General features: G+C 38.2%; 1 protein-coding gene across 10 annotated transcripts in view; it reads left to right on the forward strand.

Annotated features, from left to right (window-relative positions):
* The window catches only part of Atp13a4 (ATPase 13A4), a 118,553-nt gene that overhangs the window by 71,760 nt on the left and 22,517 nt on the right, over positions 1-24,276 (forward strand). For 5 of the 10 annotated variants that reach the window (XM_074073503.1, XM_074073500.1, XM_074073501.1 and 2 more), the window contains exons 13-24: positions 1,945-2,006; positions 5,220-5,370; positions 6,944-7,030; positions 7,243-7,396; positions 8,503-8,611; positions 11,026-11,150; positions 15,407-15,570; positions 16,362-16,484; positions 18,563-18,642; positions 20,191-20,233; positions 20,632-20,741; positions 22,509-22,605. In XM_074073503.1, coding sequence (XP_073929604.1) covers positions 1,945-2,006; positions 5,220-5,370; positions 6,944-7,030; positions 7,243-7,396; positions 8,503-8,611; positions 11,026-11,150; positions 15,407-15,570; positions 16,362-16,484; positions 18,563-18,642; positions 20,191-20,233; positions 20,632-20,741; positions 22,509-22,605 — 1,305 coding nt within the window. Of the gene's footprint in view, positions 1-1,944; positions 2,007-5,219; positions 5,371-6,943; positions 7,031-7,242; positions 7,397-8,502; positions 8,612-11,025; positions 11,151-15,406; positions 15,571-16,361; positions 16,485-18,562; positions 18,643-20,190; positions 20,234-20,631; positions 20,742-22,508; positions 22,606-24,276 lie in introns of those variants that run through there. The other 5 variants (XM_074073506.1, XM_074073508.1, XM_074073509.1 and 2 more) reach the window with 3 other exon arrangements.

Genomic DNA, 24,276 nt, shown 5'->3' on the forward strand with positions numbered 1-24,276 from the left:
GCATTATAGAAGAAGGAGTAGGTACAGAATAGATGAATCTTCTAGGATCCTTCCAGCTTTGAAACAATAAATTAAAATAGCACCTGCCCCTTGCAGTCAAAACCCTCACTCCTCAAACAAACTTTGAAGAATATTACATGGCATATAGCCAAATGCTCAATAAATACTTATTGAGTTACTGAATGAATAAAAAAGCAAGAGTTTATTAAACTGTGTCTTACTTAATGAGACTTATTATATTATAGTAAATCTGCATAGCAAACCCTTACTGTATGTTTCCATTGGTAGTTTATTACTTAAAATTACTGTTGGTTGCTACCAGTTATTCACAATCAGATTTTTTACTCCATCTTTTCTTGAGTGTAAGTGTATTCATTTAGTCTTTACACATGCAATCTAGGGTGAAGGTGGGCTGTAAAAGGGTAAGATGAAAATACAGTTCATCATAGGCAAGTGAGTACAGGCCACGGCATGGTGGCAGGAGAACAAGAGACTGTGGATCTGACTAGGGCAGGACACCAGTGCTGAAAGGGGGTATCTGTGGGCCTTAAGTAATAGGAGTAATAGGAAGCCATTGAAGGTCTTGTTGCCTTCATTGCTTCTGTCCTTCTTAATTAACTTTAAAGTGGGGTAGAATATACATAAGATAAAATTACTACTTCGACCATTTTAAGTGTCCAGTTCACTGCTATTAAGTACATCCTCACTGTTCTGCAACCACCACCATCATCTGTCTTGAAGATTTAAAATATTTTTATTTTAAAATCATTGTTATCATATTATTGTTATACTGGGGGTACATTATAACATTTACAAAAGTGCTTATAATATATCATAGTTGAATGCACCCCTCCATCATTCTTCTTTATCCTTTCTCCCCTCATCCTTAGAGTAGTTTCAACAGGTCTCATTTTTCCATTTTCGTACATGAGTATATAATATTTGCACCATATTCACCCTCTTACACCTTTTGAGGAGTTTTTATTGCAAACTGAAACTCTATACCCATTAATTTGTACAGTGAAGGCTGAGAGATGAATGGAATGAGAGCTGTATTTTATAGTCAGTGGAGACATACCAAGAACAGAAGGTTACATGGCTTCTGCTACCACTCAATATAATATTGTGATAAAACTAGCATAAAAGCAAAGACCTCCTATTTTTGAGATCATATTTGTGGGTTTTAAAAAAGAAACAGGAGTGGAAAAGGTCATTGTGACATGAATTTAAATAATAAAATGAGCAGTAACTATAGGTCATTAGCATGATTACTAGCTCTTACTCTATATTGGGTTTTAATCATTTTGTATCATTTCGTTTAATATTTACAACTCTATGTCATTATGATTGTGTTGTAAAGAGGGCTTTGATGCTTAAAGGGAGTAGGTAATTTTCCCAGTTACACAGATGGTATTTAAACTTAGTGTAGGTTTTTAGCCAGCATATTGCGCTGAGAAAAATAGCAATTTTACCAAATAGGCATCAAATAGCAAACCATTTTTTTAGAGTCTTCTCAGAAATAGCACCCTGTAGATAAAAATTCTACTCCATTACTTATTTCTGATGACATACCTTTAACTTCTACTATAAAAACTAGGACTCACCCATTTTATAATTTTTTACAGTTTTATCAAGGACTTTCCCACCCACTCTACCATTAGCTCCTTAAAACTCCTATGAGGTGTGTAAGGGAGAGATTCTGTTACACTGTTTTCTTCTTTTTTACTGCAAAGGACACAAAAATTCATAGAGATTAAGTGTAGCTTGTTACAGAATTGGTTTGAATTCACTGACGCCTCTGCTCAGGAATCCTGATATTCACTTTATTGTGGCCCTCTGTAAGTACCCATCTTGATAATATGCTTGTGATGTGTATTTCTCTATTTGCCTTCACTATGAAGTGGCCAGATCTTTCAAGTAGTCTGTGTATTTGTTTTTGTTTAGACAGGCACCTTAACAAAGGATGGCTTGGATCTCTGGGGAGTTCTGCCCTGTGATAAGAATGGGTGAGTACCTTAGACTCACCTATTTCTCTTTCCAGAACTCCACTTTTACTCTCAAAACTACTAATGGAGACATTTGGGCTCTGGCATTGGTAAATCATGATTGCCAAAGTTTATTCATTTAACTTTTCCTCTTGAATTCTTTCAGGTGTCCCTAAAATATGCTTATCAGCCCATACTCCATTCCTAGTCCCATGTCACTCACAGACCCAGGAGATGAGGGGCAAGTTCTGACACCATGTGCAAATCCTTGCTGAAACATAAAGTGCTTTCAGCATGATTGCCAGAGGCCTAACGCTAGCCTGGTATAAGTAATCTAGACACCATCAGGACACTGTCCTTCCTGGTGGTAACATTCCTTGCACAAATGGCAGCCTTTGATGTGTTAGGAGGAGGGAACACAATGCATAGATTTTGTACCCTGGGTTCTAGGAAGAGGAACATCTATGGGGCCATAGCTAGGGTACTCATTTTCCTTGGTATTCTGATTCTGGGAACTCTACTTTCTGGCTTCTAGAAACTTCCCTGTTTAGCAAGAAAGGGTTGTTTTTTGGTAGTTCTTAACTTGGTGCCACAAAGATTTGCACGTCCCCAGACTGTAGCCCTCTTGTGGCCACATGTGAGTTTGCTTCTCTGCCTGCTTTGCTTCTCCCACTACCACCTCCAGTGTGATCACACCACAAAATGTGATGCCTTTGATACTGATGTTTTGTTTGAAAATAAAAGTGTTTCTAACACTTATACCTGAATCATAAAGCATTTGATACATAAAAGGCATATTGTGGTTCTTTTGCATTATGCAGATGGCAGAATGCATATTTATCCATAAAAGATTTTTAATTATGTGCAGTTAATACACTGTCATAGTGAAATGCTGTTTGTAAAGAAATTTATTTCCTAGATTACAAAATAATCCAGGTTTTTCTAACCACTTAGTCTACTGAAGAAGTCTCTCACAAGTGTTAAGCTTTCTAAAATTCTTTTCATTTTTCTAGTGGATGGGTTTGAATATGTACCTGGTCTCTGTGTTCATTAGTGCTTTTTGTTTCAACCTTTACAAAACACATGCTTTTATTCAGGTGTATAAACATCTCACATCAATTTTTCTTTTTTATATCCGTCTCTAATGTCAGAGCACTGTATCAGTCACACCTAGTACATGTACACTAAGTGTTCTCCTTAAAGAATCTAAATATATTCTGTCTTTCAAATGCTCTGCTTATTGAATTGACATCATATTGCTCACAAAACTTTGGAAAGTTTCTATTTCTAAAAATGATTTATTACATTTCAATAAAAGCAATTGTCATGAAGTTTAGGCTACTGATTGATTAATTATGTCTGCCCCCTCCCTCTTGCCCTTCCTTCCTTCTATCAGGCTGGTTTCAAATGTCTAAAAAAGCAATTTAAAATAAGTAAATTAACAAATTTAATGAAAGAAAATAGACTTAAGTCTAGGTAAAAGTCAGCACCTGATCTATAGGTTGTTAACTATCTTTTTGTTAAAGGAGAAAGGATAAACAGATTCATCTCTGATAAATCTTATCTTTTCAAGAAAGGGCCTGACCAATGTGCCAGATACTTCAAGACATTAGAGAATGCTTGGGCTTGCTAAATTGTAAATACTCAAATAGAAATATAAATACAGAGATGATGCATAATACAGGACAATACAGAGTTCTACATGTTTGTTGTGGCCACCAGAGTCTGGCCTAACCCTCTGGCACTCAGAATTATATCCTCAGAATTGCAGGTTAATGACAAGGGTGTGTGCCACCACAAAAATCAGATTTTCTTTTCCTGATCTGGGCTTTGGTTTTCAGTGCGAGCTTAGGCTTCTGTCTTAACAATACTGCTGTGATCTTTTCCTTTTGGATGCTTACTAAACTTCATGGGGCACGTGGTAAACCACTAAGATGACTTATTCTTGTAATATATAATAATGGGTAAAATAGAATCAAAAAGGTCAATAATAAGTCAAGGTTTTGAACTCTTAGTGTGACAAAAAAGATGCTTGAGTGCAAAATCCAGGAAGAAATATGGTAGAATTGTTAGTTAACATTGTGATAGCAATGCTTTCAAAAACGAAAGAATAGCACAACCTAAGACTGAATTTCAAGAAATGCAGTGTCCCTATTATTAAACCTGGTGGTCTGATACTGGAAGCCACATTTATAGATGAACTAAGACACATCAAACTTTTCATTAGAAAAAATACTAGGAATGTGAGAGGTCTGATAACACTTATTGGAGGAAGTTTCTGTGAATCCCGGAGGATGAAAGAATAAAGGGGTGGGAGTTGTGGCAGAACTTTCCACAAGTATGAAAGAAACTGACATGTGGAGGAAGAAGAGCCTGTAGATTTTGACCGGCTTCAAACAGCAGATTTTGCCTTTATGTAGGAAGAAACTTGTACTATTCAGATGTGCTCCAAATGGCTGCTTTGCAAACCAACTAATGTGTCACACATTTAAGAAGGGGATGACTGACAAGGTTGTAGAGGACATTCCTCTAATGAGTCTGATGTTGAACTCGAAGACTTTATTCTGAGTTAGTGAAGGAATCCTGCACATGACATTCAAATTGTATTTCCATAGATTTTAAATGAGACCACATTCCACAGAAATGCTGGGGAAAATAACAACAATATGGACACCAGATGCCAGGGTTGAAGAGGGGGAATTTGGTGTCTTTTTCAAAAAAATTTTTGTGTTCATTTCTTCACCGTGGTGGCCTTGCAGATTTCCAGGAACTAACTCATTCATTCATTTACTTCTACATTTATCAACTGCCTACTATGGATCATCATCAAGTATGTTGGAAACATTCATGGGAGACACATAACTGGTTAAGAGAGATGCATACATCCTACATACAACTAGAGTATGAGCTAGTCTCTTTCATCCACAAGGTTGGAAAAGACGTGGTCTAGTAGTTGGGGGTAAGAGTAGAGTACCATATCTCTGGAATTAAATCAGTTTGAGAAGGGGTAAGGGAAAGAAGGAAAAATAGAGCTTGAACGTACCTCAGAGATCTTCTTTGTATTCAGTGAACTTCCCTATGGATGATGACTGAGTGAAGCACTGTTCATTTGAGGGGATTGGAGAGTGGGTATGTAATGCAGCAAAGCATATTACTTTAAAGATGTTCACCTCCATAAAGCTCCAATTTTGGCATGATGGGCTAGGACCTAGCACTTTCTCTTTTCTTCTTCAGCTTCCAGGAAGTCCACAGCTTTGCCTCTGGCAAGGTTTTGCCATGGGGTCCACTGAGTGCTGCCATGGCCAGCTGTCACTCTTTGGTTGTTCTTGATGAAACCATTCAGGGAGACCCTCTGGACCTCAAAATGTTTGAAGCCACCAATTGGGTAAGCCTCAGCCCTTCAGAGAATCTAAGATACTTCCTCAATGTCACGGGCTTTATCACAGTCACTTAATACTTGTGAAAACTGAAATTTCCAATATGGAATGAAGGACAAACTAGCCTAATTGAATCTTTCTACAGTGTATACATGTATCAAAATATCATGTTAATCCCATAAATATACACAATTATTATCTTTCAATTAAAAATAGATGAAAATGTTTCTTTGAACATGAGGATTAAGAAACACTACTATTCACAGTGTTATAACTCTGGACTCATTATGACTCAGAGTTTTATTCTCCTTAATTTAGTGTCAATTTTATTTCTAAGACATGGAACAGCAAAAAGGAAAGCCATTACAGAGCTTTTGCTGGGACTTTGAACCAGATTTAAAAGCAAATACAGTAGCTCAGGAGTCTGACACTTCTAGTTCTAGCTTCAGCTCTGCTCTGACTGTTCAACCTGTGGAGTTCTCTCTTATGTTGGGGCCTTGGTTCCCATGAGCACAAAATTAGAATTAGACCAGTTGTGTTCACATAAAATAAGACAAAAAGCTGGAATCTTTTCTTAAAAGGAAACCTTATTCAGAAGCACTCTTTAGAAACAAAATAGCTGGCTGGGGTAGGGGATGTGGCTCAAGTTGTAGAGCACTTGCCCAGCAAGCATGAGGACCCAGCTTCAATCCCTAGTACTGTACATACAAAAGCAAACACAAATAACAAGAGTTGCTCTGATTGAGATAGAAAATCAGGGTAAAGTGGGGATTAGGAAACACACATTTCTAACTACTTAGCTACAGCCCACCCTCTGTCTGCAGCTGCTTACAACCTAGGCCACAGGACATTCTGTGAGTACCACTAACATCTTTAGGGTCCTTCCATCTCTAACCCAACATGGTTCAACAGTAATCTGTTATGACCTTGCTAATCCTTCATCCTTTCTGGGTTACCATTTCCATATCTTTAAGAAGGGATTATAATTTTCTGAGATTTTTTTTCAGTCACTCAATGAGATAATTACAAAGCACTTCAATATCTTTAGGTAAAAGGTTTCTTTGACTATAATTTAGAGTCATTATTATAGCAATTACTGAACATTAACCATGTACATCACAAACCCTGCCCCCACTCTGTCCTGCCCTGAGAACCATCAGTCCAAATTAGACAGATTAGGAATAGCAGGATCAACAGTGAACTCCAGGAGAAGAAAGACAGCATGGTGCCTGCTTCACACAAAATAAGTTTAACTATCCAGGCTCACCATTTTCAAGTTAAACTCTTTAGAAATAGAAATGAGCCTCTATGTAGCACATTCCAACAGAGAAAGCAGGATAAATTGCATGAATAATTCAGAAGTGTCTGTCCTTTGAGTTCTGTCGCATTTCCAATGCATTGTTATTTTTTTTTTCTTTCTGTGGTGGAATATGCCTGGTTCACCTCTGTGTAACAGAGGGAGGAGGTGCCCTAAGTACATTAAGGTGACTGGAGGATTTTCTCAAGCAGAGGGCTTGAGCATAGTGTCAGTGGACAAAAATAAACAAATCTCTACAATGAAATATTCCATTTGTGAAACAGGAAATGGCTATGCCTGGAGATGATTTCCACATCAAGGGAGTGCCAGCATATGCCATGATAGTTAAGCCCTGCAAAGCAGCCAGTCAGGTAAGTCTTGCATGCTATTCACCCCACAACACTCAAACTCCAAGGGAAACTCTCTTGAAAGTTCACAGATATGACTTTGAATTTAATGTGTGAAAAATAATGGTAGCTTTTCCCTTTCTATGCTAAAATAAGGACTGAGGGAGGAATAGTGAACTCCCAACAACTGGAAGCTAGGCCAGTATGCTCCTCTCTATTCCCCATTCCTCAACCAGGTGTCAGTGGAAGGAATTGCAGTCTTGCATCAGTTCCCATTCTCATCATCACTGCAGAGGATGACAGTCATTGTCCAAGAGATAGGAGGTGACCAACTGGTATTCATGAAAGGTGCTCCTGAGAGAGTGGCCAGCTTTTGTCAACCTGAGACAGGTTAGTGAACAGACTTGGATTACAATGGACAACTTTGTATTTCCAGCCAAATATGTCCCCACTGCACTTGTCTATAAATCCAGTTGCCTGCTGGTCATCCCCAATTGGCTGACTCACTGGCATTCCCAACTGAATACCAAAATCAAGTTCATCTTCCTTACTTCCTGTATTTCCCAATTTTCCATCTTGGGTAATGGTTCCATCTGTACCTGGCCCACAATTTGGGAGCCATCTGTGATTCTTCTCTCTCCTCAGCATGTCTGTCTTTCCATATCCATGGCCCTGTTACTGCATCAACTTAGATCCTCCTCATATCATATCACTTCAATAGTTGGTGAATTGTCCCTCCGCTTCCAGTCTCCCCAACTGATTTGTATTCCATGCAGTGACCTGAGAGGTTTTTTCATCACAACTATGTTGTAAATCTCTTTGGTTTTATTCCTTTGGCTGTTTCCCATAGGTTCTACTACATTCTCAAATTCCTTTAGGATCATAGATAAGGCCTTTACAATCTGACCCTATTAAATTTTCCACATAACACCTTTCTACTCCTCACATTCTGTGCTTCCCTTGAGCTAAACCATCTACTCAAGGATTACTGTCTCAGTCACTCAGTCCAAAAGCTTGTTCCTTCCTTCACTTATCTACTTCCTCCTGAGCTATTACAGGCACTCCTAAGTGAATCTGTATCCTGTGCAGTTGCTGAATCACAGCAATGATCATCTTTGGTTACAGTGTTAGTATAACACTTTTACCCAAGTAAACAGAAATCCTTACAGTGGAGAGTTTTCAGTTTAACCTCTACACAGCCAATACCTGGCACATGGTAGACCCTCAATAAATGTGTTGATTAAACAGGAGAAAAAAGCATTCTTCTTGTTCTCTATCCTTTTTCCCTTTTTATATGCTTCCTTCTCATTTCAGCTTCCCTGGATCCTAAGAAGTTAACCTTGACAATGTAGTTGTGTTTATAATTCTCATGATTTGTTTGTGTAACTTTTTAGAAGTGTATTGTCTTGGGTAAGAGTTGGATTTTATAAAGAATTTCTCTGCCAATACTGGCTAAGTAAACATTGTATACTAATCCTGTGTTGTTTTCTGAACAGTACCAACTAGTTTTATTAGTGATCTTCAGATTTACACGACACAGGGTTTCCGGGTCATAGCTCTGGCCTACAAGAAGCTGGAAACTGACCACCATACAACTTTGACAAGGTAAAAGGAGAGGATTTTCATAAAGCAGAATGATTTGGTGGGAAGGTGCGAACTACAGTGGGATTCAAGGGTGCTAGGGGGTGAGGAACAGCAACTTGGCTTGCTCAGTTTTTGTTCATAGAGTGTGTCTGAATATTGGTAACCAGAGATAGTCACCCCTGCTCTGCCCGAATCACAAAGCTGATGGGAACAATGAGTGGGAGGGTTTATGAGGAATAGTTGTATAAAAATGCAATGTGACTTTATGGCTTTGTGATAACAGTCATATGACTATAACCAGTATTTCAAAGTTTAAAATTGTGGTCATGCCCCCATTTGAAAAAATTATGGTTGGTGGATTGGTCAGAAGTAGCAAAACATAACAGTTGCCTGAAAAACTCTTAATACAGCTTAAGGAAACAAAGAAATATAAATTGGATTTACTTAACCTAGGTAATCTTTGCAGAAAAAGAAGAAATGCTTTGAAGCACCCATGTGCATGTGTGTGTGTGTGTGCGCGTGTGTGTTACAATGGATAGAAGTAATTAGGAGTTCAACTTTCATCATTGTAGCTTAATTTCTCACTGTTTTAGGCTGTAATGTTTATTTTACCTTCAATGCCATTTCCAATACACTGCTAGTTACACTGGAGCTAATCAAGGCTCATTTTGTTATTTAAGATTTTAAATGTGAAAGATCTAACATATTTGTTTTCAAACTTATCAGACTGGACACTCTAGTTTTAACTATATTTTAAGCTTTTTCTTTAATATACTAAGATAGAATTTATAGGTAACATTACCTATATTTTCTTTGTAAAAGGCAAATATAATGCCTTCCTTTAAAGTTAACATAAAAGCAAAAAATAATGTATCACAAAAAATAAGTCAGTAAATTCTCAGCTGACTCCACTAAAACAAAACAAGTACATTGCTCACACCTGTGTGTAAAATCATTGCGCTGGTGGCAGCTACAAATGGAGGCTGATACAGGTATGCTATATAGTGTAGTCTCAACTACCACCAATAGTCAATGCTGTCAAGGAGGTGATTCTGTGAAGCAGTTAGCAACTCTTGGAAAAACTTGGAAGAAAGTAGAGACAGATAAAAAAGCCAACAATCATACTACATTGGCAAATAAAATGAGCTAAACTGAGGCAGAAGTAATATGCCCCAGTTAACAATTATTTCTGTCTGGGGAAACCTTGGTAAGGGAGGAGCACATGAGCTAAGCCTCAAAATATAGGAAGAAACTCAATGGTGGAAATTATAACAAATTCCATGAACTAAGGAAGGCAGTCTAGCATTCTGGAGCAAATGCCTAGAGATGAGAAAGTATAGAGCATATCCATGATGAGTAGTTCAACTGGGCTGGAGACAGGACGGGAGAATTTAGTGACAGATGAAGCTGGAAAGATAGTTTGGAACCAGTTAATATTGAGATTTAAATGCCAGTTCAGAGCAATGGGAATGCCATCCTTTGGAACCTGCTCTGATGTAAGAAGCTGAAACAATGTCTGTTCTTACTGTCTAGTGGAGATATTAACAATTTTCTAGGAACATCACTAACAAGATAGAGGCCCTGGCTGATGTGAGAGCCAACATTGATGTGCCCAGGTCAAGCTAGGCAAGAGGGCTTGTGGAGTACTGCTTTCATCTATATTTCAGCCAGAATTAAGAAGGGTTGGTGTCTTGTTCTTGTATCTGTGTCTAAATAAGGGAACCATGGAAGAATCTTTGAATCTCTAACCCCAAATATAGTCCACATATTTGGTCCTGTAGAATGTTCTTGAAAACATCCTTGTGGTGGATAGGAGTCTTGGAGGCCTCATTTATAGCAACATTCACATTCTATGTAGAAGCGTGAAAAGATGGGGAAAAGTCCCATTTTTTAACCTAGACCATACCTCCTGGGGCTAAAATGGTATTGATTATAGCCTTGGTTGCTAGAGAAACCAGCATTTTATTTTATTTTATTTTGCCTCACTTATTTGTCATGGTGTTTTTTTATATCAGAACTAGAACTCCTCTCTGTGGGTAATAGGCAAGGTAATGAAAATCAGACAAGCCATAGTAGATAGAAGAAACCCTTGAAGTCACTAGCTCATTCTCTACAAAGATTAAAGCCAAGTTCTTGTTTAGCAAGTGCCCCTTTCTCTTGATTGAATCAGAGTTAATGCATTAGCATCCCCAATGTCTCCTCCTGTTCTCTTTCTGAATTGTTCTGTCACATAATCAGTGGCTAAGGAATAGTGCTTGAGTGAATGGGGCCATTTGATGGGAATCATTATCTTTTTGTCTTAATTACTGTAAGAAATCTATAATGTGCCAATTCTGTTTAATCAATCCTCCCCTCTCTGTCTGTCTCTCTCTCTCTGTCTCTCTCTCTCTCTCTATATATATATATATATATCTCCTGATTATGTTTCTCTCCAGGGAGAAGGTAGAATCAGACCTGATATTTCTGGGATTACTGATCTTGGAGAATCGATTGAAGAATGAGACAAAGCCAGTCTTGGAGGAGCTCATCTCTGCTCAGATAAAGACTGTAATGATCACAGGTATTGAACAAAGTGTGCATGGAAACTGAGAACTTGATGTGGGCAACAAGCTTCCATTTTGGCAGGATGAAAGAAAATCAATCAATAATCAATCAGTAAATTAATGTAATAAATGTGTTGAGGTAAACAAAATAGGGCGATGTGGTAAAGTGTGTCTAACCATCTACTTTAGACATGGCAGTTAAGAAAGGCCTCTTTGTGTGGTGACATTTGAAATAAGGCTTGAATGCCAGGAAGACAGGGGTCATGCAAAGACTATGATTTTTATTGTCAAATGGTAGGAGAAGAATGCTTAGTCAATGTGGTCTACATACTACACTGAAGCCTATCAATAAGAGACTCTATAATTCTGTAGATAAAAAACCATGCTGTCCTCTCTACACTTAATCCCAAACCCTAGATGACACAAACAAGGGGCAATGAGAAGAGATCACTCAAGTGAAAAGTATGAAATTTCTTAACAAACATTTTTCAAAGGACATTGTGACGTTTTAATTGAGAAGAGAATAGAAGTGAATGGTTTCCTGATGGATTCATGTATTCTGACCATGTGCTGCCACTGATGTCATAGTCAGATGCTTTTGACTCTATTATTTCTGTCATTGAGACATTATTTCCCCACCAAAGCATTATCTCTACTCCCATTTCACTGGAATCCAGGAGTAAAGTTGGGAACTCCACAACACTTTTACTCCTCCTTCTATGCTTACCCATCCCCAGCGTAGCTCCCACGATCCAAGATACTCTTGGATACTTTTACTTTCTCCTCTTCTAGTCCCCAGTTCAACTTTTAGGTCTTGTTGAATTAGTTTACTACTAATTAGTTTCTTTTACCCTATGACTGCTCTATTTCAAAATCTTTATTTAGCATTTATGTTAGACATATTCATAATCTATCTTTAGTCATTTAGATGTTGGATAAATAAAGCCCTCCACTTTCTACCCTCCTTCAATTACTTTTTTGGGCTCTGTCTTTTTTCTCTTTCTTGTTTGCAATTTGTTTTTCTCCAGTGTTGTCCTTGGACGGGATAGAAGAGTGATATGTTTTCTGATTTCTACATATCCTGGAATTTCTTTCTCGGCTCTGACAGGGGCATAAGTTATAGTTCTTTTTTCTTAATGATCTGTGTGTAAATGCTATTATTTTTTGCCTTCTGACTTTTGACATTGTAAAAATACAATGGCAGTCCACTGTAGGGAACTTAACTATTTTTTGCACATTTTTTTTTTTTTAACCTTTGGAGTTTAGAAATGTTACCAGGTTATGCCCACATGTTTGTCTTTTTCTTTTTCTCTCTTAAATTAACTCATTCTGGAGCATAGCACTTTTAATCTGCCTTTCTTCATTTCAGGAAAATATTCTGCATTATTCTCTTAATTGTTACCTTTATTTTTGTCTTTATTATTTTTTTTCCATTGTGGAATTTCTAGTATCACATGATAGATCTACAAGTCCCCTGGATCCAACCTCTCAACCTCTTATCTATTTTCTTGTGGTTGTTATATTTGTATAATTTTGCTTTGTATTTTAAGACTTTTATAGAGGGCATCCAATTTCTCCAAATCACAATCATAGGTCTCAACAATGATCATTATCTCCCTCTAATCACCTATTGAGCTGTGTACATAAATCATGCTTTGAGATGGAGTGGCTTTTGAAACCCTGTTTACTTACTTATTTATTTGGGTGCTGCATTTGTATTTCCTTGGTGCTTTCATGTTATTAACACAGGTTCCATGTGTCTCCAGCAGCTGCTCTACTTCACCAGTCATGTGTTCTTCTTGTTCTGCCTGAACTTTTCTTACCCAGCTTCTGGGACCTCTTAGATTGTTACAAGTTATTAAATTTCTTTGTCAGATGACTGGAGCTCAGGCCTGGGCTGTTTGTCCCACACTGTCCCAGGTAATGGAGGTGAAATGGGTCTGTGTTGAAAAGCTGAAGGCAGCTGGTGCCCTGCTGAGGAGTAGGAGTCAGGGAAAGCTTCTTATGTCTCAGGGCTATATGTGCTCTTGCAATCTCAGCTACCATTGCGCCTTCCCACCAGCCTAGCTCTTCACATAAATATTGTGCTAGAAACCTAGGAAAAGCCATGATTGGGATAGCCAGCCAGATGTTATTATGTGTTCATGGTATTCTAGGAATCACACTGTCAATACCTATTATTTCAAGAAGGCTTACAACCAGGGAAGTCCCTTGCCTACTCTATGTTATGGTTGTTTAAGTATGACAGTATGAGAAAATAAGTCTTTTCTCTCAAAGTATATGTCACCATTTTCATTGCCTGTATTTCCCACTTCTTTGTCTGGATTACTGCTGAGCCCCCTCTGCCCACTAGAATTGCCCACTATTCTATCTTAACACCTCCCTCAAGTAGGTATAGAATTTCAGTGGGCCTAGAAGAGTGTGAACTTTTGATCTTGGCCAACCAGGACAAGAGGCAGGCTGTTCATGTCGGGGATGTAAGGGGAATGATGGACTGCCCACCCCACTTTGTGCTGGTTTTGCCCACGTGCATGCTAGCACCTTTCTGGACAGAAGTAAAGTTTTGCATTGCTAAGACAATTCTTCGTTCTCATGTATTTAATTGAAATATTCATTTCTAACAATATACATTGAGAACTCCCATTAGATAATGTTATAATCTTTGCTCTCAACAGTTGGGAGTTGAACCTACATGAAGAAAATGAGATTTTTCATATTTACACAGAACTGTATTGTTTTTGTTACTATGTTTTTATTACTTAAGTACAAATTAGCCTCTGGGATCATTTCTTTTCATTATGAAGAACTCCTTTTAGCATTTTCTTGTGGGCATGTCTACTGGAAATAAACTATCTTTTTTTCCTTCCTTTTAGAATGGTTTTACTTTTCAGTTTTTCCTGAAGAGTATTTTTACTAGCTATAGGAGCCAGAGTTGACAGTTCATTTCTTACAGAATTTTAAAGATGTGGTTCAACTGACTTCTTGTATCCATGATTTTGATGAGAAATCTGATAATTTTAGTAATTGTTCTATTATCAGTAATGTGTTATTTTTCTCTAATTGCTTTTTTCTTCATCTTTGGTTTTTTGCAGTTTGATTCTTACGTGTCTGAGTGTGGTTCTCACCAAGTTCAACTTGATTGGGTTTAATTGAACTTCTTCAAACTGTAAATTTAAGTCTTTTAAGAATTGGACAGATTTTTTTTTGCTTGGTTGGTTTTATTTGTGTTTTGTGTTTTGAGTATCTTTACCATCTTGAATATAATGTTGTGAGACTTTGGCTCCTGTTAAAATCCTCTAGAGAATTTTAAGTTTTTTTTTTTTTTTTTGTTTTGTATTACTCAGCAACTAACCACAAGTTTTGTTTTGCCCTTAGAGATGGTGATTCCAATAGTAGCTCAGACATTAAATCTTTTTGCTACGATGTTTGGGTCTGGCCCACTCAGGGTTACTCTGACAAATGGGAAGTGATTTATATCATAGTTCAATTCTTGAAACTTGTGTTTTCCTTTTCTGGGTCTGACCCACACATGCCCATAACTCTAGGTTAAGCCTGGGGCTTGTAGGGAATTAGTCTTTTTCCAGCTTTCTTCTTTCCAGTATTTTCCCTGTACACTATAACCTACAAGCATCCCTGTTTCTGGCTTCTCTGGCCTGAAAAATTGGATTTCTCATGGGATTTCAGCTGCCTGAACAGCTCTGGGACTAGGGCATACATTCAAGTCAAACTTCTGAGAGGAAAGAGAAAAAAAGCTGAGAAACTCACCTCCAATAGGTAGTTTGTCCAAGTTTGACTCCCTTCCACAGGCTGCTTGCTTTTGTTTACTTTTCACAACCCTTGGGTGGTTGCTTCTGTTTTTTTGTTCAGAGTTTTCAGTTGTGATCAGTGGAAGTGACAGAAATTAAAATGGACTTACTCCATCTTGACTAAAAGTGGACCCACCATGTACAATATTAAGCCAGTAGGGATTTCCTAACTATTTGCAAAGCTCTTAGCAAATGGCAGAAATAGATTTGAATTTTGCTGCTTCTTATTTTCCTTTCTCTTTTTTTGGGAAAAATGCCTTGGTAGGTCATGAAATAACATCATTAAAAATGAGTCAAAATCTGAAAAGGGATCATGGAATCACAAATTAGGGATAAAAAAAATCTTAGAAATCATTTTTTCTCATACCTAAAATAAGGACTGAATGCTTTATGCCAATTTTCCAGGCTTTCCATGAGTTGGTTCTATCTCTTCAGTCTCATCTTGGGATGCTCTTCCTTTTTTCTAGGTGACAATCTTCAGACAGCAATAACAGTAGCCAGGAAGTCTGGGATGGTTTCTGAAAGCCAGAAAGTCATTCTTATCGAGGCAAATGAAACCATGGGATCCTCCTCAGCATCTATATCTTGGAAATTAGTAGAAGAGAAAAAACAGATTGCATATGGGAATCAGGTATACCTGAAAACAGATCTTCTACCATATTTGCCTAACTTGTTTCACAGTGTTGGCAAGTGACAGCTGTGACTGACACAGGTATTGAGGTGACTGAGAGTCAACCTACTTCTCCAGATGTCTAACAATGTGCAGTTTCATGAACCCAATTATATCAATTTTCTGTACTGTTCCTACTGTGCTCTAAAGTACAGGATTTCCTGGATACTAGAGATAATCCATTCCTTTACACCTAAGAACTTGGCTTTGTATGAGTAAGCAGAGCTGTGAATCTCCCACAAATTCTCTTGCTTGTCCACTACCCCATTGGGTTCAAAGGGGATTTAGTCCATGGGAGAGACACTACTGTGATCAGAAAATCAGACTATGTCTTCAGGATAGGAAAAAAATTCATTTCTCTCCAGTTTTGTCAGTATTCTATTTTCATTGAGTCCTTGTGAAACAATAATTCAGTAAGAAAAAATAGTAAGTTCTCACTTCAGGGAGAGATTTGTTAAGCTGCAGTGCTTTTGTATTTTACACTTGAAATGTGTGAAATGCACTCTTCACTGGGACTCATGGAGATCAAATCAGGATGAGACCAAGACATGAGTAAGTGTTATTCTCCTATTCACTTGTGGCTGTGATGTGCGAAGATTGATCCAGCAAAGACAAAACACTTCTCTGAGGAATCAGGGATGGAGTGTGAGTTTTAGAGAGCCTGGTTTGTTTTCATTCCCTTGTCTCTGATAGGCTGTAGTCCTGGTCCTACTAAATGAAAGAATATAAAATAACTATATTTTGTTTTGCAGGACAATTTCATTAACATCAGGGAAGAAGTCTCTGATAATGGCAGAGAAGGAAGTTACCATTTTGCCCTAAGTGGAAAATCCTTTCATGTTATAAGTCAACATTTCAGCAGCCTACTGCCAAAGGTGAGTTCTGTGATGGTTGTGATTTCTTTGTGACAGTGCTGATCACATCACTTACATAGCATGACCGTAATTTTAACCTTTTTACTAGGTGAGATATACTACACCTAGTTAGTTCTACATAAGAAAGGCAGATAGTTTTGTAGAGATTACTGTTGTTTCCTATTAGATTGGAAGTAAATATACTTCACTGATCAAGTTTCCACCATCTATAGGATTGAAGTGTCAGTGTTAAGTACTGATTTTAAGTAGCTCTCACTATGTTACCACAGTGAAGGATCTCAGGAAGGTAGGCAAGAATGAAAGAACTTCTTTAGGTTTTGCTAGAGGACCTATATACTAAAGAAAGTTTAATTTAATGCTTTTCTTATAGAGAGCAAACCCACAATAGGGGCAGGTCTGCTAAAGAATAAATACTTAGTGAACACTGAATTTATTACTAAGAAGAGAAGGGAACACACAGCTCCAGTGCAGAAGAATTTAGAGTTTATAGAAGGAAGCTTCAGTGGATTGAGCTGGAACAGCTCAAATTAGGTTTGCAATAGCTGCTGAGTTTCTTTTTTTTTTTTTTTCATTTTTCTTTTATTATTCATATGTGCATACAAGGCTTGGTTCATTTCTACCCCCTGCCCCCACCCCCTCCCTTACCACCCACTCCTCCCCCTCCCTCTCCCCCCCCTCAATACCCAGCAGAAACTATTTTGCCCTTATTTCTAATTTTGTTGTAGAGAGAGTATAAGCAATAATAGGAAGGAACAAGGGTTTTTGCTGGTTGAGATAAGGATAGCTATACAGGGCATTGACTCACATTGATTTCCTGTGCGTGGGTGTTACCTTCTAGGTTAATTCTTTTTGATCTCACCTTTTCTCTAGTTCCTGGTCCCCTTTTCCTATTGGCCTCAGTTGCTTTAAGGTATCTGTTTTAGTTTCTCTGCGTTAAGGGCAACAAATGCTAGCTAGTTTTTTAGGTGTCTTACCTATCTTCACCCCTCCTTGTGTGCTCTTGCTTTTATCATGTGCTCATAGTCCAATCCCCTTGTTGTGTTTGCCCTTGATCTAATGTCCACATATGAGGGAGAACATACGATTTTTGGTCTTTTGGGCCAGGCTAACCTCACTCAGAATGATGTTCTCCAATTCCATCCATTTACCAGCTGCTGAGTTTCTTAATTATTCAAGTCCAGGTAGTCTAATTAAATCCAAGATCACAAATAATCAGGTGCTTATGGCATATGCCTGTCATCCCAAGTTGTGCAGGAGGCCAAGATTGGGAGGATGGCAGTTCAGGTCAGTCCCAGAAAAACAAAGTTCGTAAGACCTCATCTATGGAAAAAAGCTTGTCATCCCAGTGAGGGTGGGAAGCTTAAAATAGGATGATCGTGGTCTAGGTTGATCTGGGCAAAAAGTGAGACACTACCTCTAAAGTAATCAGAGCTAAAAGGTCTGGAGGCATGGTTCAAGTGGTAGAATGCTTGCCAAGTAAGCTTGAAGCCCTGAGTTCAAACCCCAGTACTGCCAAAATCAAAACAAAACAAAAAACAAAACAGACCATGAATAGTCACTATTTTACGATTAGGCTATTTTCTACTAGTGTTGAACAATTTTCTGAGAAGTGGTTGCTTGTTTACTTCTCTTGGGATCCTGATGTTTTGCTGTGTTGTAATTTCTCACACTCTTCTAATTCAAGTTTCCATGGAGCTCAAAATTTTCAGGGTCACAATCTCCATGGTAGCTTGGCTAAATTCCTTTAGATTATTATTTTCATAAGATATTTTACTAAGAAGATTTTTGGTTTCTGCTGTTAGTCTCATCTGCCCCTAGTTCTTTTTGCCTTTAGTGTTTTTTTCAATAGGGTAGTCTTGGACCATGATCCTCCATCTTGCCTTCTGAGTAGCTGGGATTACAGGTGTGCACTACCACACCAAGTTTGACTTCTGTCTTAAAATAAAAACAAACGGATTCCTTGCAAACAGACTTTTTTTCTCATTCATTAACATCATCACCCAGTCAATGTTCTGTTTTCAATTATTTCATGTATGATTAGCTAGCATAAAAACATTTCCTTTTTGGGTTCCTTACAGATACTGATCAATGGGACCATCTTTGCAAGAATGTCTCCAGGGCAGAAATCCAGTCTGGTGGAAGAATTTCAGAAATTGGAGTAAGTTCTTTAGCCAGTTCAGATGTCATGAATTGTGTGTAGGCCTGATAGTAAGGGAGGGGGTGGAATGTGAGAGGTTGAGCTAGGGCAGTGGTTCTTACCCTGGGCACATGACAATCACTGAGGGAGCTTTAAAAAACTAGCAATCCCAGGACCTACTGTCCAGAGATTCAGTTTTAATTACTCATACAGAGCTTAAATTTTATTAGCTTGTCAAAACTCCTCATGTAAGTCAATTTTATATTCAAAGTTGAGAATCACTGGACTAGACTGTAAGGGGCATGAGAGAGTATATTGAGAAATACGATCAGAAAGGAGATTTGAGCTCAGATCCTGAAGGTACAATGAGAATTTTGACTTTATTTTTATAATCTATCATCACAGTTAGAGAGGGAGATTCATATGACAAGATTAATAGTATTCAGATATTATTATTGTACTAAAGCATACTTTCATTCCCAAATCATAAAAATACTTCTAACAGAAAGGGCTTCCATTTCTAGACCAGATGAGCAATTCCAAACAAAATGCCCATCATTTGGGACCCTTTATTTCCTGTTAATCCAATCTCATTTCCTGTTAATAGAACCTTATTTCCTGTTAATGGAATCTCATTTCCTATTAATGGAACCTCATGAAGTAGACTCTTGCTCCTACTTTCATAGTCACACAATTCAGTCATTAGGAGAGCTTCTCAATTCAGAAAGCCCTCCTTGTCTCTCATGTCTGAAAGCCTAGAGGATAAACTAGTTGCTTTATAGCAGCATGAAAGAAAGTACAGCATATTCTGTGAATGCTGTCAGGGTGCTGTGCTTTACAAAGCCTACCTTTCATGATCTTTGTCAACAGTTCCAGAGAGAAGTAGTCTTCCAACCTCAAAAAGCCATCCTGAAGTTTTCTTCAACTTCTGGGCCTGGCACATCATTTTTTAGTTTGAGTGGTTGCCAACAGGGTGGCTTTTTTATTGTAGTTTTTTTTTTTTTTTCTTTTTGAGGCAGGGTCTTACCCTGTAGCCTAGTTGGGCCTTGAACACAGGTGTGTACCATCATGCCTGGCCACCAAGCCAGGCATGTGTTAGTATTAACGTTACCAAGGACTAATGCTTTGCTTATTGTTTTAGACTCTCTAAGGCACTTTCCCAGGCAGCACTTCATTTAATACTAAAAACTCTTTGTAGAGGTGAAAAATGATGGTTAAAATGGTAAGATGACCAGATCAAAATCTAGATTTCCTGGTTTAGATTCCTGTGCCTTCTCCACTGTGCTGTGATATCTCATCGTTTGATTGTGAGCATCCCTATTTTGTAACCAAGAAAGCTGTTCCCTAAGCAATGAAGTGCAGTGTTTATCTGAAATGCTAGGAGTTAGGAACGATGTGCCAGGTTGCTGAGTCATACTTTACTTCTAATCAGACTCTTAGAGAAACTCCCTTACAGTAATGAATAAGTTTAAAACCTGAATAATTATGGTCACTTTGTCCTTTTAACTCGAGAAATTAGTTGGTAAGATAGCTTTCATCTCCTCTACAATTCACACGGTTCCCTTTTAGTTACTTTGTAGGTATGTGTGGTGATGGAGCCAATGACTGTGGGGTAAGTCACTGCCAGTGTGTGGGTCATAATCCCTCAATAATATCTATTTGGAGCTCTTTAGAAATAGTATCTACTGGGATACATTTGCATTCCTCATGATGGATAAACTGATGCTGAAGATTTGGGAGGGTTTGGACCAAAGCCTCACAAAGACTCAGTAATCACTATAGGTTAAATGAGGTAGAACTTGGTTCTGGAATTCCCACTTCTTTGGTTAAGTGTTCCAGTGCTAGCTCTTCTTATATGGCAGGTAGGGTAAAGTCTGGCCACCTCCTGGTTAGTGTTGGGCCCACAAGCCACCGTGTAGCCAAGTTAACTGGACTGTTTTGGTGTGTGTGTGGCCTCAGTAGAGGTGTTTGTGAGCCTACACAGGCAGTAAACTAACTCTTTGCTTTCAGGCTTTGAAAATGGCTCATGTGGGCATCTCTTTATCAGAGCAGGAGGCATCTGTGGCTTCACCTTTCACTTCAAAAACTCCAAACATTGAGTGTGTACCTCACCTTATCAAGTAAGTAGGCACTTAGCCCAGCATTATTTTCTCTGTCTTGACTTTTAGGTTCAGATTACATTGTTCTGCCTAGGAAAGGCCAGTGAAGCTTTGTGTCCCTCAGTGGAGAGGGAGCTATGTGTAAAAATGCATCCTATTGCCTAATGGCTTCCCAGGAGTTATAAATAACGTTGGGAGAGCAGAGCCACTCCCAATGAAAGACATTGGCTAGATTATTTTTGGAGGATTGGATTATGACAATTGTTGCTGTTTTGAAAGTGTCAATCATCCTCTTAATTTTTAAAATGTGACTTCCTTCTTAGATGCTTTATCCTGGGGTGTTGAGAGAAACCCACTTGTCTTCCTTCCTTTTTGCCTCTTTATGCTTCCTTGGGGTAACCTTCTCATCTCCAGTTTTCAAAATCTCAATTCATCTTTGCTCCTACTAAAATTTACTTTGGTGCTTTATTTTTCCCCAGAATATGTGCTTCTGCATTTTGTTTAATGAAAGAGATCGTGGCTGCTGTTATCATAACAACCTGTGTTTATAGTTTAAAGAGTAGGCTTTAGAGCCTACTATCTTAAACTTCAAAACAGCCTGAAGATGTAGGAATGCCTATTATTTGTTTTATAAATGAACAAATTGGGGCTCAGAGAATGTACCTGTATGCCCAAGCTCATATATTCATATAGGGCTAGATATTATATTAGAACTGATTTTGTTTAAACAAACTTAATCTATAATTATCCTTTTTTTCCCATATCAAAATTATGATTTGGTTATCTCTGTCCTTTAAACATATTTATTTATGCATTTGACTAATATTTATTGCCAGGATATAAAAAAAGAGGGTACTTATTGATTTTGATATGTTCTGTCAAAGAAATAAAATGGGTAGTATGAAAGGCTACAAGGTGGCTGGGGAGGAAGAATGGGCTACTTCAGACAGAGTGTCTTGGAAACACCTCTCTAAGGAGGTGAGGAATAAGAAGAAACTGCTTTCAGGTAAGAAAAAGGGCAGTAGCAGAGCCCTGCTCCAACATAAAACATTGTTGGAGGTTTTTGGAATCCCAGGAAAGCATTATGACCATAAGTAAATTAAAGCCCTATGTTTTCCCCAAATGAAACAGAAGAAAGTAGCATTTCACAAGTCATGTATTTTATAATTTAAGTATGTACTGTTTACTCAAAGTCAGTCAACAATAACATGTAAAGGAACATGCTCATTGTGCCAGTCAACTTTAATTTGATAAAAGTCTAATTTGAGTATACACATTATTTTAGTCCAGTTTTTGAAAGGGTGGGACTGCAAGGTAAAATTTGAATCAAATGTTTCCCAAACTCCTGAAGCATCTTCTTGAAACTATCTTTCAAACCTGCAATCTTATTTACATCCTTTAGTTCACAGATGAAGAAACTGAGAAAAGGGAAGTGACCTTGCAAATTGCATCAGTGCACGGGTGTGAGATATGGGATTAGTTCCCATCCCAGCTCTGAGTTCAGAGCTGAAGCAATGCCTGCAGAAGGGACAAGAATAATTGTAAACTAGGGTTCATTGCCAGGTCAAGGCTGTGGACATTGGCTTGGAAGTGGTGTTTCCTGAACATCTAGTCATTTAGTGTACTGGCAGCGCTAGCTCCCACTGGCCAAGGCTGTCCCATCTGTCAGACAAGCATTTGTATAATCAGACTTCTGATTTTTGTTGTCCTGAGTTCAGGTGAACAGCGCAGAATAACTGGCCTAATTCCCCTTCGTTGCTTTCATTTCGTTCCTTTTTTCTTACACAGGGAAGGACGTGCGGCTCTCGTTACCTCATTTTGCATGTTTAAGTACATGGCTGTGTACAGCATGATTCAGTATATTGGTGTTCTGCTGCTCTACTGGGTATGACTTGGGACCTAGCATCTTGGTTAGTGAGAACTACACAAATGGTGCAATTTGCCATGCCTCTTAAAGCAAGAGTGCAAATAGGATAGCTGAGCATCAAGCGCTCTTCTAAAAGTATCCTTCAGATTTTATAAAATAAATCAAATAAATCAGAAATAGACACCTTTGTATAGGACAAGATGTTGGTATCATCTCTCTGGCTTTCTGACATAGGAATGTTCATGGCTGAGACTCATAATGGAGTAAATTACCTTCATTCCTACTGTTGCTTTCACGTGCTTGGACCAGGTCTCTATCTTCCCAGTTCCAGGGTGGCTCTACTCCAACATACCGTTCGTTAAGGAGAACATTGTCTGCATAGGGGCAGTGCCTCTTAACTGGCTTTCTCTCATTATTGATGCTTGCTAGTTTCAGTGGTGTAAATACTTCCCCCATAGCCAGTTTCATGCTATCTCCCTGGTGTTACTGAATGTGGAGGGAGTAAAAGATGGTCAGCGGCAGCCTGCCCTTATGTAGTACTTGCACCATATAGATATGAGATCTATAAATAGCCTCAAGAACATAGGTAACAGTAAAATGTAGGAAAATAATTAGGAAGTGCTGGGCTTTAAATCTTTATCTTTGTCTGTTTTTCTTTTATGGCAGTCCTGGGGTTGGAACTCAGGTCCACACCTCCAACCCCCTTTGGTTTAGTTGCTTTTCAGACAGGGCTTGAGTTTTTCCTGGAGCTGGCCTGGGATGGCAATCCTCCTACTTATAGCCTCCTGTGTACTTGGGATCACAGGCATGTGCCACTGTGTCTGGCTTATTGATTGAGATGGGGGTTTTGTTAACTTTTTGCCCAGGCTGGTTTCGAACAGTGATCCTCCCATTCTCTTCCTCCCAAGTAGTTGGGACTTCAGGTGTGAGCCACCAACCATCCCCTTAAACATTTACCAACTTTGTTTTTAGTATAATTTATTTAATAGTACATTTGTGTAATTTAAGTTTTTATTTTAGTTGTGTTTAACAACTGCCCTGAAAATTTATCAATTGACTTTCAAAAGTTAGCACAAACCAACATATTTCTGGTTACCTGAATATAAGGATATTAAAATTGGCATATGATACTACAAAAATATGTATATCCTGTGATGACTTTTATCATTTAATAGGATATAACAGACATGCCTATTGCTTGTGAATTCAATATGTGAGCTTATTCTTAATACTAACACTAAGAAAGGGAATTTTGTTTATGCTGTAGATATCTAGGTTCACCTTTTTTCTTTCCCGCTTTCTCTCAGGTTAGGGGTTTTAGTTCCCCTGCTTTCAGATTACCTATATTTTCATACCCACTGATGGACTAGAGAAGGTTGGCTACTTTCAGGAATTTGACCCTATTTTTGTCTTAATACTCATTATGTTCAAAAGTAGAATTAATTACGGTACATCATTCTCTCATTCCCATTAATGGGAAGCCAGTCTTGAAGTCAGTAAGAACAGAACACTTTTTCCTCAAGAGTATGAAGGTGCTTCATTAAGATTTTCTAACATTTCATCTAACAATACCCAAAGATGAAAATTGTGGGTTCAGTTACTCTCTTTTTCCCTTATAAATGTAGGTAAGATTACCACTCATCTGTCACTTGTTACTATTAAGATGCATGCTTTTCTTGCATCAGACCA

Source organism: Castor canadensis, chromosome 5 (assembly GCF_047511655.1).
Source record: "Castor canadensis chromosome 5, mCasCan1.hap1v2, whole genome shotgun sequence".
In the NCBI taxonomy this organism is placed as follows: Eukaryota; Metazoa; Chordata; class Mammalia; order Rodentia; family Castoridae; genus Castor; species Castor canadensis.